Genomic DNA, 16,272 nt, shown 5'->3' on the forward strand with positions numbered 1-16,272 from the left:
TCACCTAACATATGTGGGAACCATCATTTGGCAACTAGCATGAAATATATCATAAGATTACAAAAATATGAGTAATCATTCATGACTTATTTACATGAAAACAAAATTACATATCCTTTATATCTAATCCATACACCAACGACCAAAAACACCTACAAACACTTTCATTCTTCAATTTTCTTCATCTAATTGAACTCTCTCAAGTTCTATCTTCAAGTTCTAAGTGTTCTTCATAAATTCCAAAAGTTCTAGTTTCATAAAATCAAGAATACTTTCAAGTTTGCTAGCTCACTTCCAATCTTGTAAGGTGATCATCCAACCTCAAGAAATCTTTGTTTCTTACAGTAGGTTATCATTCTAATACAAGGTAATAATCATATTCAAACTTTGGTTCAATTTCTATAACTATAACAATCTTATTTCAAGTGATGATCTTACTTGAACTTGTTTTCGTGTCATGATTTTGCTTCAAGAACTTTGAGCCATCCAAGGATCCATTGAAGCTAGATCCATTTTTCTCTTTTCCAGTAGGTTCATCCAAGGAACTTAAGGTAGTAATGATGTTCATAACATCATTCGATTCATACATATAAAGCTATCTTATTCGAAGGTTTAAACTTGTAATCACTAGAACATAGTTTAGTTAATTCTAAACTTGTTCGCAAACAAAAGTTAATCCTTCTAACTTGACTTTTAAAATCAACTAAACACATGTTCTATATCTATATGATATGCTAACTTAATGATTTAAAACCTGGAAACACGAAAAACACCGTAAAACCGGATTTACGCCGTCGTAGTAACACCGCGGGCTGCTTTGGGTTAGTTAATTAAAAACTATGATAAACTTTGATTTAAAAGTTGTTATTCTGAGAAAATGATTTTTATTATGAACATGAAACTATATCCAAAAATTATGGTTAAACTCAAAGTGGAAGTATGTTTTCTAAAATGGTCATCTAGACGTCGTTCTTTCGACTGAAATGACTACCTTTACAAAAACGACTTGTAACTTATTTTTCCGACTAGAAACCTATACTTTTTTTGTTTAGATTCATAAAATAGAGTTCAATATGAAACCATAGCAATTTGATTCACTCAAAAAGGATTTAAAATGAAGAAGTTATGGGTAAAACAAGAATGGATAATTTTTCTCATTTTAGCTACGTGAAAATTGGTAACAAATCTATTCCAACCATAACTTAATCAACTTGTATTATATATTATGTAATCTTGAGATACCATAGACACGTATACAATGTTTCGACCTATCATGTCGACACATCTATATATATTTCGGAACAACCATAGACACTCTATATGTGAATGTTGGAGTTAGCTATACAGGGTTGAGGTTGATTCCAAAATATATATAGTTTGAGTTGTGATCAATACTGAGATACGTATACACTGGGTCGTGGATTGATTCAAGATAATATTTATCGATTTATTTCTGTACATCTAACTGTGGACAACTAGTTGTAGGTTACTAACGAGGACAGCTGACTTAATAAACTTAAAACATCAAAATATATTAAAAGTGTTGTAAATATATTTTGAACATACTTTGATATATATGTATATATTGTTATAGGTTCGTGAATCAACCAGTGGCCAAGTCTTACTTCCCGACGAAGTAAAAATCTGTGAAAGTGAGTTATAGTCCCACTTTTAAAATCTAATATTTTGGGATGAGAATACATGCAGGTTTTATAAATGATTTACAAAATAGACACAAGTACGTGAAACTACATTCTATGGTTGAATTATCGAAATCGAATATGCCCCTTTTTATTAAGTCTGGTAATCTAAGAATTAGGGAACAGACACCCTAATTGACGCGAATCCTAAAGATAGATCTATTGGGCCTAACAAACCCCATCCAAAGTACCGGATGCTTTAGTACTTCGAAATTTATATCATATCCGAAGGGTGTCCCGGAATGATGGGGATATTCTTATATATGCATCTTGTTATTGTCGGTTACCAGGTGTTCACCATATGAATGATTTTTATCTCTATGTATGGGATGTGTATTGAAATATGAAATCTTGTGGTCTATTGTTACGATTTGATATATATAGGTTAAACCTATAACTCACCAACATTTTTGTTGACGTTTTAAGCATGTTTATTCTCAGGTGATTATTAAGAGCTTCCGCTATCGCATACTTAAATAAGGACAAGATTTGGAGTCCATGCTTGTATGATATTGTGTAAAAACTGCATTCAAGAAACTTATTTTGTTGTAACATATTTGTATTGTAAACCATTATGTAATGGTCGTGTGTAAACAGGATATTTTAGATTATCATTATTTGATAATCTACGTAAAGCTTTTTAAACCTTTATTGATGAAATAAAGGTTATGGTTTGTTTAAAAATGAATGCAGTCTTTGAAAAACGTCTCATATAGAGGTCAAAACCTCGCAACGAAATCAATTAATATGGAACGTTTTTAATCAATAAGAACGGGACATTTCAAGTACCTCGCGATGTAATCAACTATTATGAATCGTTTATAATCAATATGGACTTTGTCCTGATGGATTCGGACGGGGTGTTTCAAGCATAACCAATACCGCCAGTAACATCCACATGGCAAGCCTCAATACCACAAGCTTCAGCAGCATCACCAGCAGTTACCGGCAGTATCATCAGCATCAACAATATCGTCAGCACCACCATCACCGTCAGTACTGTCAGCATCATCAGCACTAGCAGCACCTATAACATCACAAGTTCCGTCAGTTCAAGAATCACCGTGGACGTCATCATTGATCAACAATGAGTATTTTGTATCAACGAGTTATGAAGTATTAACTCATTCTTCTAAAGAAATTATATATATATTTTAAATATATGAATGCTGAAACTATAAAAATCTTTCGTACTAAGCTATTGAATATGAATTGAAAAAGGGTAGATACTACTCAGTTAAATTCATATTACTAATATGCTATGATGTACATCCTTCGTTAACAACCTAACCATCGTAACTACAATCTTTGATTCAATTAAATGAATTTGGTTTCATAATAAACCAAGTGTATCATTCAATAACATGTTTGATTTTACACTTTCATCTTCAATGTACTCGAAACTTACTGGAAAACAACATTCGTATCTTGTGAAGTTAGCAAGAGTTCTATGGGCATCAGCATAATTCACTAAGGAAATATCTATAAGAATAAATATTGAAGTATTGATTACATTAGCGAAATACTCCGCGAAGATTATGTAATCTCTAATGTTTTAGAGATTATTCTTTACTAATCCAAGCCGAAAATCAAATGAGCTTAATATGATATTAACTCATTAAATCTGTATTACATCTGAAGAAAATATACATACATATATTTTCATAAAGACTGTAATGAAAAATTCTTGTTCAAAATATTATTTGTGATATTTTTTTAACGGGTAGGTAATACCCGAGAGATATATAAATGCACAATTAATATATTACATTCTTCGATTCTAATTCAGTAAATCATCAACTATACTCCCTATTTTCACAACAGTATACCTTCTTTTATAAGAAATCAAAACGACCATACTCATTCAAATTCAATCACCTATTCTGATTTTTGAAATCTCAGAATGCAACTCGAGATATAAGCAAAACCATCACTCTTAGATTCTTACATTTTTTTCAAAGCTATACTTTGACTTCAAAACTGTGATAGAACATCACTTTTAATTGTAACACTCAAAAGGATACGAGAATCAATCGAGATTTATGATGAATTTATCTTTTGAATATTGACAATGACAAGCTGCATTTAAAACACTTCGAAATTTTAGAAGACACTTCAAATAAGGAACAATCGAGATGATGATCCAATCACACATTACCCGAAGTCTTGTACCTGAAAAACTCTCGAACCCAAAGTCATAGTTTAACACGTACCCGCGTTGAATTCTTTAGCATTTATTAGCAAAAACAACCTTACGATTCTTTTCAAAGTAGCCAGTTTTGTCACAGCTCCAACAAGTCAACTTCGACTTTTCAGTAAAACTAATTTTATTATAACTTCGATAGATACGCTGCCCTTTCACCATCGTTACTGGGGAACCTTTCATATCTCACCACATTAGCAGTAAACTTATCAACAACTTCATTAACCTTCGACTTAAACCTCTCCGAAAAGTCACTATACTTATTCATTGAAACTCCATCTCTTACTCATCCGCATCTTGCAACAAGAATTGCCATACCAATTACTGAAAATCAGCAATCAGTATTTTGAAATCTCGCAGCGTTTCTACTTCAATAGTTATATATACATATAACGTCTATCTCCTAAACTTACACACTTTGAATGTAAAGTTTCTGAAAAACATCTCAAACTGTGAATTAGTTCTCGAAATGCTAATGAAGCAGCAGAAACTGTAAACGACTTTAACAGTCAAAAGTTTAATGACAAAGAATAATGTGTTGGTAAAGCCCAGAAAAAGAGAAGAGTTGGTACTGAACAATGGATTGAGCAGACCGTGAAGGAGACCAAGGACAAATACAAGGACCAAATTCTGTATTTAAAGAATCTTGATAATTCTGTTTCTGACGAAGTCATTAACGAATACCTTGCTCCTGACTCTAAACCTTTGCGGACCTTATTCTTCATCATCATCTTATCTTAAATATTATAAGATATCTTCGTATCTCTCATTATACACATTCTCCATATTTCTAGAGATATTTTCACAACTATTCTTATCTGAGATCATTTATCTCTCCATAATATCTGCAACATAAAAGAAACTGTGTTGATTTCTAAATTCTGAAAAAATTCAAATATGAATGTTTTGAAGTAGTGTTGGGAACTGAAGCATGAGTTAGCATAATATAATGACACTTGATCAACGTGATTATATTACAGTAATTCATGCTGAGTTTCTAATGGAACGTGATGATTCACAGAACATACCGTCATCATGTGCCATTTATACGACTCTTACATTCTACCAAATCTCCAAACATATTATGAACATATCTTCTTGATAGTTCTATCTTTCCGGATATTCTGGTAATTTGCCAAATCAATATCGTACCATTACGATTTTCTTCTTAGAACATTAACTATGTTCATCCAAAACTTCATACCTACTAATTCTGGACCATTATTCGCTTGACTTAAAGTCGGGAAGAGACAACAAAAGTATGAAACTCTAAAATGTAAGGGATAATATAAAGTCCAATAACAACACATAAATTACAAACCGTGTATATCAATGTTTATCGCAACATAAAGACACTGGAGAATTAAAAACACTATAACCCCAAGGGCGAAGTAGAAGAAAACATATTCCTCTGGTGGAAGTTGGAAAAGGAGAATGATTGTTGCGATAGTAAGGATAAGGACAAGGATTAGAACTGGATTAAGCATTTTCGCAATCTTTTGAAATTGGAATTGAGTATAGAAGTGGTAAAAACTAATGGAATGGAAAAGGTAAATATATAAGGGAAATATCAGACGTAGTAATCGGGACAGATCATCGCATTTAATTAAAGAGATCCTAATTTCATTAAATCTTGAAGAAACAAATCTTATAGATTTTCAAGATTTTTTTTTGAATCCCTTGAATTCCGGAATTCAACCATGACTACGTCAAAAATTATGACGAAACTTATTTTTCTCATTCCACTATTTTGTGATAGCTTCACTCATACGCTTCGAGTAATCGGATCATTTTATCCATATTACTCTATGGTAATAAAATCCTATCTATCAACACATATCCGTCATGAAAACATTTTTATGGTTAGCCATGACGACTTCGATCAAATTTCGGGACGAAATTTCTTTAACGGGTAGGTACTGTGACGACCCGGAAATTTCCGACCAAATTTAAACCTAACCTTTATATGTTTCCGACACGATAAGCCGAATTTGTAATGTTGAATCTCAAAAAGTTTGGAACTACATTCATGTAATCAATTACCCTTTGACTGTGTTCGACGATTCACGAACAATTATGTGTATATAGATATGTATATATAATATATAATATTAACTGAAAACATTAACAAAGTATTAGATATATGATACTTTACATGAACGTATTTGTTTCGATATATTTATTGACAGAATTAAGAGATAATATTAAATGATTGAATTATCAGATACATTATGATATGATTACGGGCCAATGTTATGAGGTCCACTGTGATTTAATAAATCTATTCTTTTTGACAATATTCGGAAAATGGTACAGTGATCTATAAGTAAGAACGTGGAGTGTAAATAACTTAGATGTTGGATATCGACAAGTTAAGTAACTCGACATTTTTTATTAAGATGATTTCATACGTTTATTAAACCTTTGGACTTTATCCCATGCTTTACCAACAGACTGTAATTTAAAAACTTGAAACCTATAATGAATATATATAATTCTACTTTTTTAAAATGTTTTATGATATAACGATTTAAATTAATATTAAATATATTTATACGCGTATTATACGTACATAGTTTTATACTTTTACTATATTTTAACGTTACCTTTACTTTACTTTTACTTTACTTTAACTTTAATAATTCACTTTAATAATTCACTTTAATAATTCACTTTAATAATTCATACTTTAATAATTCACTTTAATAATTCATACTTTAATAATTCACTTTAATAATTCACTTTAATAATTCATACTTTAATAATTCACTTTAATAATTCAAAAATCTATTATAAATAGAATTCAATAGGTTTCATTATTTCATAGAAACTTGAAAATATATTTCTCTAAACTCTCTCAATCGAATTACATATATATATTTACTTAGTATTATTTCAAGATATTATTAGTATACATAAAATACTACGACGGAGTTATAGTCAGACGATTTCAAAATAAGTTTTCAAACGGGATAGAGCTAAGAAAATTATGGGTTATAGCTATGGAGGTTATGAGTATTGTTCGAGGGTATTGCTCGTGAGGTCAACCTATCGTTTATCATTTTCATTGCGTCTACGTACTTTCCTGCAATATTGAATCACAATATTGATACGTGAGCATTCATATCTTATCTTTTATATATTAATAGTGTATCCCTGACTAGTGCTCGAGTATATATGATTATGCATGTTTCTATGCTTAGTTTCGTCGTTAAATAGTTTATGATAAATCACGAATTTGATACATATGCTACTGAGATAAGGTATATGATATGCATGTCGTTGAAAAGCTAAAGAAAAATTAATAACTTTTCATTTAGAAATCGTGTGGGTTCGATGAACGGATTAAAAGATATGGTCAACTGAATTATTATTAATTTTAATATTATTATTAAAACGATTATTATAATTGTTATCAGTTGATTTTATTACTAAAATTATCTTTATTACTAAAAATTAATATTTTTATTGAAACTATCATTTTATTATCATTATTATTATTATTAATATTATTTTATCAAATAAATATGCGTACAAAGATATTTTTACCACACGTAATATAATTACATTAATGATACATACCACTATATTTTTATGATATTAAGTGAATTAAGTGAATTTTATAAATTTTATTACTTGAGATATATAAAAGTATATTTTTATCATATATGAATTTAAATTTAAATTTTTATTTATTAATAAATGACTTGTATTATTTAGTATAATAAGATCTGATAAATATATTTAAATATATAAAACGACTATATATAAGTTATAAAATAAACATGTATAGATTTTGGAAGTCATTTTGGGTCAAGTTGACTTTTGTTGATTTTTGCATGTCGGTCTCGAGCATTAGGATTGTGATACACTACGACTTGACCTAAATTGTTAGACAGATATTGAGCAACATATAAATATATATACTTAATATAGGTTCGTGAATCCGAGACAAACCCTGAACTTGTTCAGTGCCGTCATATACATAATTGCTACGAAATACAGTATTGTGAGTTTCATTACTCCCTTTATATATATATTTTTGGGCTGAGAGTACATGCACTGTTTTATAATTGTTTTACGAAATGGACACAAGTACTAAAAACATATTCTACGTTGAGTTGTACCACTTTGCATATTTTTCCCTAATAGCTTGGTAACTACCATTTACATGCGGTATTGTAAACGCGAATCCTGTTGATAGATCTATCAGGCCTGACAACCCCAACCGGACTGGACGACCAGTATTCAACGGTTGCACAGTACTTCGTTTCAGTGACTACACTTGGTACAGTGTAGTGAGATTTCATAATAAAGGGAATATGCGACGTTGATTAAATGTTAAGTATGGTTACCAAGTGCTCAACCACTTAGAATATTTTTATTAAAACGTTTATGTAAATGAAATCTTGTGGTCTATTACTATTATGGAAATGATTGATCATGATAAACTAATGAACTCACCTACCTTTTGGTTGACACTTTAAAGCATGTTTATTCTCAGGTATTAAAGAAATCTTCCGCTGTGCATTAGCTCATTTTAAGGATATTACTTGGAGTCATTCATGACATACTTTGAAAGACGTTGCATTCGAGTCGTTGAGTTCATCAAGAGTAATATTAAGTCAATTATAGTTGGATGTAATATGAAATGGTATGCATGCCGTCAATTTTAGATGTAAAGAAAGTTTGTCTTTTAAAAACGAATGCAATGTTTGTAAAACGTATCATATAGAGGTCAAATACCTCGCGATGTAATCAACTATTGTGAATCGTTTATAATGTATATGAACGGGTCCTTTCAGTTGGTATCAGAGCGGTGGTCTTAGCGAACCAGGTCTTGCATTAGTGTGTCTAACTGATAGTTGTTAAGATGCATTAGTGAGTCTGGACTTCGACCGTGTCTGCATGTCAAAAAGTTTGCTTATCAATTCTAGTCGGAAATCACCTACTTATTATTCTTAGGAAATTACCTGCTTATCATCTTAAGTCTAGACGCGTTTTCCTGCATTTATTGCATAATAGTGTATAGACGGATTCTTATATTAGCACATCTATTACTGTGAACTTTGACTGACATCTTTTCAAAGATTCTCCGTAATTTACGGAATTTTGGTATTATATATACATATGCAAATTATGTAATTGAAGAATACCAAATCTAAATTCTACAATCTATTTCATACCAAAAATTCTTTCCCTGATCCTACGAGATGGATCCCTCAACCAGTTCGAATTCCTCAGATTCTGACAGCTATTCCGATATGGATATCTACCTGAGCTCCGAAAGTAGCATCACCGGAATGGATCAACCAATTTCCCATCATCTATTTTGGATGAATTGGGGATGGGTCCGTAGTCAACTCAACCATTGGAGACAAGAAGAAGGTGATCCCTTCCATCCACCACATTGCCCTCTTGGCGATGAACCTGAAGCACTTACCGGCGAACCTGTTTGAGACACCATTTTCTCACTCATTTCTAGAGTATCTCATCATGATTATATACTATCCCATATTGCGAATCTTATTCATCCGCTCGTTCCAACCGCCAATCATCCCGGTGTACTAGCAGAAATTAACGAACTTCGCGCCCGAGTAGTGGCTTTGGAACACATAGTGCAAGGATTACAAACACCATCAGCAGCACCAGCAGCATTGTGAATATAGTTTATATTTTAAGATTCGATCTATATAATATTATATAAATATATATTTAATAAAACTTTTTAAAAAGTCAACGTTAGTCAACACCCGTTGCGTCTCCGTTGCGTCAAGGTTGCGTCCGACGCGTCGTTTTTTATGTATGGCCGATGCGTCCCCGACTCGCGTCTTTTACAACCTTGATAATAACCCAATGGCACATCCTCAGCAAGACCACTGAAAAAAGTATTGTTAATGTCAAGTTGAGACAAATCCTAATTATTTTGCACTACATTTCTTTTCTTTTTTTTCCGAACAGCACACCCGGGGGATTTAATCACCCACGCGTTCATCTCCCTGCAGTTGCATAGCCCGCCCCCAATTGCTTCCCAGGAGGAAACAAGGCTCAATCCGAGGCCATGAGCAGTAAAACCCCTCCCCCACTGCCCCCGCAAACACCTTTGAGTAGAATTCAAGGGTAAAGGAGCAACTTTGTGTGCAATGCTGCCAACTCACATGAGTTGAACTCCTGACCTCTCGCTAAGAGAGGCATACCACTATCACATGAGTACGACACAAAGTTTTTTGCACTACAATTCTAATCAAACACCTTCTAAAATATAAGAACATGTGTACGGAGTAGTGGTTAAATGGTCAGCATCACCCAACTATTATGCTCAAAAAAAAGGAACCGAAAAATATCATTTCCCAATAGAAATGATATTGAGCTCATATCATTTCCGAAATTTTTTTGTACTACAACATCATTTCTCAATATCATGCTCCTAAAAAATAAAATTTAAATTGAAAAGCCCGCAGATCAAATTAAGTTGCAATTAGAACAGAAATTGAACTACGTAATGGATCTAACTTTTTGAACAACCCTAGCACCATTGAAACATACAGTAATGACTAATCAACAAAATTGAACACCGAAATTGAACACCAAAAAGCACTTGATGCCAAGACTTTGTGACATTATGATCAATATTGAAACTATGCCCAAATACATGAAGAATCTGTAAGGAACTCTAATCTTCCACCCTACCAAACACCACACACAAGTAAAGGCTAACACCCGGCATCGAAGACATTGAAATGACCGACTCCCAATCAAAAGTACCCGAAAGATTAGACCATACACCTCGAATAAACCAACTCCGTCCGAGACTATAAGTGGATGAGTACCCAAAGACAAAATAGGCCAGGGAATGTATGGAACCAACTAAGGTCGGTCACAAAAAGATCATGTGAGATACTAAAGAGAATAGGTCGTGTGTCGGGGCAACAATATATTGCGGCCAACGGCGCATCTGAATCAGGTGGTGTTTCGATTAAATAAAGGACGAACCACCTTCACGTATAGATGGGCAAAAAAACCGGATCCAGATCCGATCCGGTGACCCGATCCGGAACCGGATCCAAGCAAAACCGGACACAGCAAAAACCGGATCCGAGATCCGATCCGGTTCCACCCGGATCCAGTTTTTCAAGAAAACCGGATTTTTTCCGGATATAAACCGGATTTTATCCGATCCGGTTTGGATCCGGATCCGATCCGGTTTTTCAAAAAACTAGCCGTTTTTTTTTTTTTTTTTTTTTTTTTGCAGTTTCAGCCAAATCCGAAAAAAATCCGACGCCGAGAACCGGAACCGGATCCGGAACCGGTTCCGAAAAATCCGGACAAAAATCCGGTTTTTTTTTTGTCCGAATCCGGTTTTTTATCCGGTTTGTGCATCTATACCTTCACGATATGCGCAAAGCAGAGTTTGAAAAGGTTTTAAGCTGAACAAGAGGCATTTGAACATCATGATTTTGGTCAGTTACCTTTATCTTGATCCGGCGAAAAATTATTGACAACTTGAGGAAAAATAACCAAATAGTAACTCTTGAAACACAGAGACGAAATATTCACCTTTCATACATCTTACAATAGTAGTTGCAAATCTCATTACCATTTTAAGATGGCGCCGAGACAAGTAGCATAATACACAATATATTCACATAAAAAAACAGAATCTCCTTAGATGATTTTCGCCTTGTGAGCTGGTGAGCGGTTAACAGAAAAAGTAGTCTTCATCATCACCCAAAACAAAAAAATGGGTGACATTTATAAAGACCTCATGAGTCGTAATCTTGAGATTGTTAAATCCGGAGGACCAAAACTGTCAAGAACAGCATTAGCTGAAGGGAACTCAGCCCTGGATGTGAATCTGTGATAAAATAAAAATAAGCAAAAGTTAAACTTGAGTTTAATTATAGTGATTTGCTAATTCTAACGAACGGGAAAAACCAGATATAACTCGGAACGATTGTTACTTTAAGTTTATTATCAGTCAAAATAATCAAAATCTGGAGAAACAAAGAAAGCAATGTTTAGAAAATTTATTACTACATATACAAATGAATATAGAAATCACTTTAAATATGCAAATCCAGATGGCATCTTAGCAGTTATAGTTTTACACTTTTAATCTTCAAGTTGGTTTCCTTCATTCGAGTTAATAAAGATAATGGGGGTAGTCTAAAGTATGCCGCAGAGACACCTTAATAGAGGAAATTTCCATTCGAGCTTAGCAATAAATAATTATATTATATTATATTTTTATTACATGTGTTATGTGTTATTAAAAAGCTTACTATTTCATACCTGCTGCGAAGAACGACACATGGCATGCCTATTTGCTCGGCTGCAGTGACTCCTGGTAGGCTACCGGCAACAAGAACACAATTGGGAACAGGTACTTCTGCATGCTCAGCTCCTGCTCTCAGTGCAGTCACAATTTTTTGTATGCTGAGTGAACAAAATGCAAAGGTTAAAAATGCGTAACTCATCAATATTTTTTAGATGACTGATAGATTAACAACAAGACCCAAGTCAATAATTAGACTATGCGCTTAGACACTTCTTTTTCTGGGAAACTAACCCCTCTTCTTTAAAAGATGCCATACATTTTCATACGTATTACGAATGAAAAAATGTTGGACATATTAGAGTAGATATAAGTTCCAAACAATCTCACTTAGCGTTTTTATCCCAAAAATGCCTTATTCTTGCATATTTTTGAACTTTTAGATGATAAACATTTTACTACAAAATTACATATATTCATGGGTATATATAAATAACCTATATCCATGGGTATATATATAAATAACCTATATCCATGGGTATATATAACAAAATTACCTTATTTCAAGTCTTCTTCAATATTTAATTTAATATAGCAAATAAGGTAAATAAAACAGACACAAAACACTAGGTGAATGTAGACCTACCTTTCACTTGAAGTAGTATCGATGTCAACACTTAACTTGAGCAATGACGCAACCTCTTTAGCAACTTTTTGTTTCTCGTTCGATGCTGGCCCAAAAAGCAGTCACAGAGCACTTCCTCACAATCAAAGTTTCTGGATAAAATTGTGTATATATATGTTCGAATGTACGCATGTGAAAGCAATTGAAGGTTAGTAATCTACCTGCTTTTCTTGCTTCTCTAACTAATTGCTCATCCAAACTAGAAGAAACTCCTTTACCAAGTACAAGTTGACCATAAAAACTTTGTTCAGCCTCCAATTTCCCAATAACTTTGATCTTTGACATCCTATCTTTACCAAGTTTTTCGATAATAGGCCTGCCAATTTTGATAGAAAAGTGAAAATAATAATCGTACTACACTGTTCCGAACCCCGTTACTATTCATTACACTATTCATTAACTTCTCTGTGCATTATACCCAGAGTGAAAACACAAATTCAACGTAAAACAAAAAAGAGATAATTGTCTGGCCTAATCTGATAAAAGAATTAACTAAATTACTGACCTAGCTATATTTTCACCACTTCGGCTATAGGCAGCTAGAACAACGACAGGAACACCTTCTCTATGTGCATCATCAATAAAGCTGTAGATGAAAGAAATAACTTTCTTAAATTAAATAGATAAATAAAAATAATCGCTGTAATATATTAGAAGGGAAAACAAAAAGCTTGATTCTTCAATATATATTACCACGACACATACGGCCGCCATTGTTGTGTTTACAAATAATCAAGTAATTAACATGTTCACATAGGGATTAGATATAGTGACTAACACAAAATCACTATACAAGACTTGGATTGATAATCATGATTGACAAGTAAGCTCCAGTTTGAGATATGTTAGTTAAATTAATAAATCTATTATATTATATCATGTCTTGGTTACACACCGTTGAACATGCTTTTCACAGCAAAAAATTTATCAATAACTGATGATCATCCTATTATAAGCGATACTAAATATTTATTAATTTAGCTCTTTCCCGAGCTGTGAATGTTGAGTCAATAATTGAGCAATTAATTTAAGATCTCAACTACAAAATTTAAAAATTACGGGTATAATTTATTATGGAAGCAAACATGATCCAAATATTAATCCTTTCATGTGCATATCCATAGCAATATGACTGATATTGTTTAGTAGCCAGAGATTAATGATAAACAGAATTTGTACAAAAAGTTATGATAACTCACTCTTCAGCACCAGGTCTCAAAGGCAAAGATTTTGACATGACAAGATCTTCCAGCGCATTTTTCTGCCAACAGGTCATATTGTCTTGACACATTAACAATGACAAAAGTAGTAATCATAAAGATAAAAAAAAATTAGGTGACACGAATAATTATTAATTATAAAAAGTGGTAGTAGGGCAGTAATCTACATATTATTGGTCAAGCTATTCAATTTTAAAACGTAAATAGATAATCTCAAATGATCTGCTCACATATATGGATATTATGGAATTCTTTTACAAATTCCATACTCATTTCCAATTAACTACTGTAATACATAAAGATCCTATCCAGATGATCCTAAATTTTCAAGGTACAAGAACTTAGAAATTAAACAAACAGAAATTTGTAACTATGTTAAGCATACCTTTTCTCGCAAGACACTTTTCTTGAAGCTTTCCTTCTCATTAGTGGGGAGTGAAGTAGGCCAACCTATCTGAGAAATGGATCAGCAATACTAGAGACACTAACTTAAAAAAAGAAAAAGAAAACAGCATGCCATCGAACAGAGTAAATGTTAGCTATATTTGCTAGCTTGATATTAAATCACCTTATTAAAGTATAAAGTTAGCATTTCCTCTTCACCACCAAAACTCTTCCTGCAAAGTAATTTGGTACGTAAGAATCTTCCATAAAAGAGTAATAATAACAAGTAGGATCATATATGATATTTCATTTGTGTTCACTCCCCCGGAGCAAACTCAAGCGATCAAGTAAAACTCTCACAATTTCTTGGAAGAAACGAAGAAAGAAGAATAATTCAGCCATAAAACCATTGTTCGGTGTACTAAATACATAAGGAGTAAGACTAACAATAAACTTTTCATAAACTCCGAAGAACAAACATCTGACAAAATAAACTAGATATGACTTACGAAAACATAGTAACATTTCAGTACATACAAAAACAGAATAATATTTTGTTAACTTTAACATTGTATTCCAGAGGCGATGCCAATCATGTTTACTCAAACAATCTAGTTTTTTAGACTTAAGAGAATCAAAGGCACGAATTTAACAGAAAAAAAATACACCTTGTGAGATCTAAATAGATAGGTTCAGTCCAATGTGCACAATCCAATCCCAATTTCTTGAATGCTGTATAAATAACAAACACGGACAAGTTAGGAGTGAACACAATCAATCTCAATTACACACACAAAGTCTAACAACTCACCTAAATTAAAAGCTTCACGATTGCCAACACGATACACATCCATAAGAACCCTGATAAAGTTAAAATTATACATATCAGGTCAGGTTCAATACAGAACCAAAAAGCTACGGAACTAACTAATGTGCACATATTTACACTTGTGCACAATGGTGCACATTAAAAAAGTTTTGCATTTATGCACAAAAATACACTTGTGCACCATTGTGCACATTAAAAAAGTTCTGTATTGAACTTTTGGCTATGAATACAATTCTAGAAGATAAGAAACAAATTCAGATAAATTTCAGAAATAGATTACCCTTCAACTTCGAGAAGAACAGCCAATTGTTTCGTTGAACTGTTGGCATCTTCGGAGGATCCATCTGCAGCATTAACCCTAGAATTCAGCTGCTTGCTTTTGTGACGATAATTATATGAAGTTGGAACGAAAACACCAAATTTTTTATCACACTTGTATTTATAAGACTTGTAAATGCTGTCGATTCTGCTCACGCCGCCGATGCCACCGTAAACGACGGCCGGAGCGACGGTATAACGCCGAATCGTGCACAAAGGTGTTGTTTCTATTGCCGGTAGCCGCATGTTTTCGTATCTTTTCAGATGGTAAGATTTTCTCTCTCTTATTTTCTTTTTGAAGAATTACACGTAAGGTCCTTTACTTATATTAAAATTATTTATTTCGTTCTTTACATTTTTTTTATTAAGCTTATAGGGTGTGTTTGGGTGAGGAGCTTGTCGGAGCTTATGGGAGCTTATAGGAGCTTGAGATTATGATTTTAATAAACTCCAAATCATAAGCTTCGTTTGGTAGACAAAAAAAGTAGAGCTTATGAAAATCATAAGCTCTGAAAAAATAAGCTACTTTTAGTAACTTATGAAAAAAAGTAGAGCTTATGAACTGAAAAATAAGCTCCAGCTAGTTTATCAAACACTTATAAAAAATAATAAGCTCCAGCTACCGGCTTAAAAAATAAGCTCCAGCTCCAGCTCCAGT

The 16,272-nt window shown here is 32.9% G+C and overlaps 1 protein-coding gene across 1 annotated transcript; it reads right to left on the reverse strand.

Moving 5' to 3' along the window:
- Window positions 1–11,423: 11,423 nt before the first annotated feature.
- On the reverse strand, window positions 11,424–15,887 carry LOC139866604 (CBBY-like protein). Its single transcript, XM_071854891.1, has 11 exons — window positions 15,577–15,887; window positions 15,279–15,328; window positions 15,136–15,199; window positions 14,652–14,700; window positions 14,469–14,537; window positions 14,063–14,124; window positions 13,369–13,449; window positions 13,025–13,179; window positions 12,825–12,909; window positions 12,196–12,339; window positions 11,424–11,758 (listed from the first exon to the last, which is right to left on the reverse strand). Exons 1-11 carry the CDS (start codon window positions 15,858–15,860, stop codon window positions 11,656–11,658), a joined length of 1,146 nt encoding a protein of 381 aa, XP_071710992.1. The 5' UTR covers window positions 15,861–15,887; the 3' UTR covers window positions 11,424–11,655.
- Between the last annotated feature and the right edge of the window lie 385 nt (window positions 15,888–16,272).

The sequence above is a fragment of the Rutidosis leptorrhynchoides genome, chromosome 9 (genome assembly GCF_046630445.1).
Source record: "Rutidosis leptorrhynchoides isolate AG116_Rl617_1_P2 chromosome 9, CSIRO_AGI_Rlap_v1, whole genome shotgun sequence".
NCBI classification, from domain to species: domain Eukaryota; kingdom Viridiplantae; phylum Streptophyta; class Magnoliopsida; order Asterales; family Asteraceae; genus Rutidosis; species Rutidosis leptorrhynchoides.

Coding starts and splice junctions, on each gene's coding strand:
- LOC139866604 (XM_071854891.1), bottom strand. CDS start 15,860: ATGCGGCTACCGGCAATAGAAACAACACCTTTGTGCACGATTCGGCGT. Junction 15,329..15,576: donor GTTCTTCTCGAAGTTGAAGG/GTAATCTATTTC, acceptor TAACTTTATCAG/GGTTCTTATGGATGTGTATC. Junction 13,180..13,368: donor AGTGGTGAAAATATAGCTAG/GTCAGTAATTTA, acceptor CAAAATTGGCAG/GCCTATTATCGAAAAACTTG.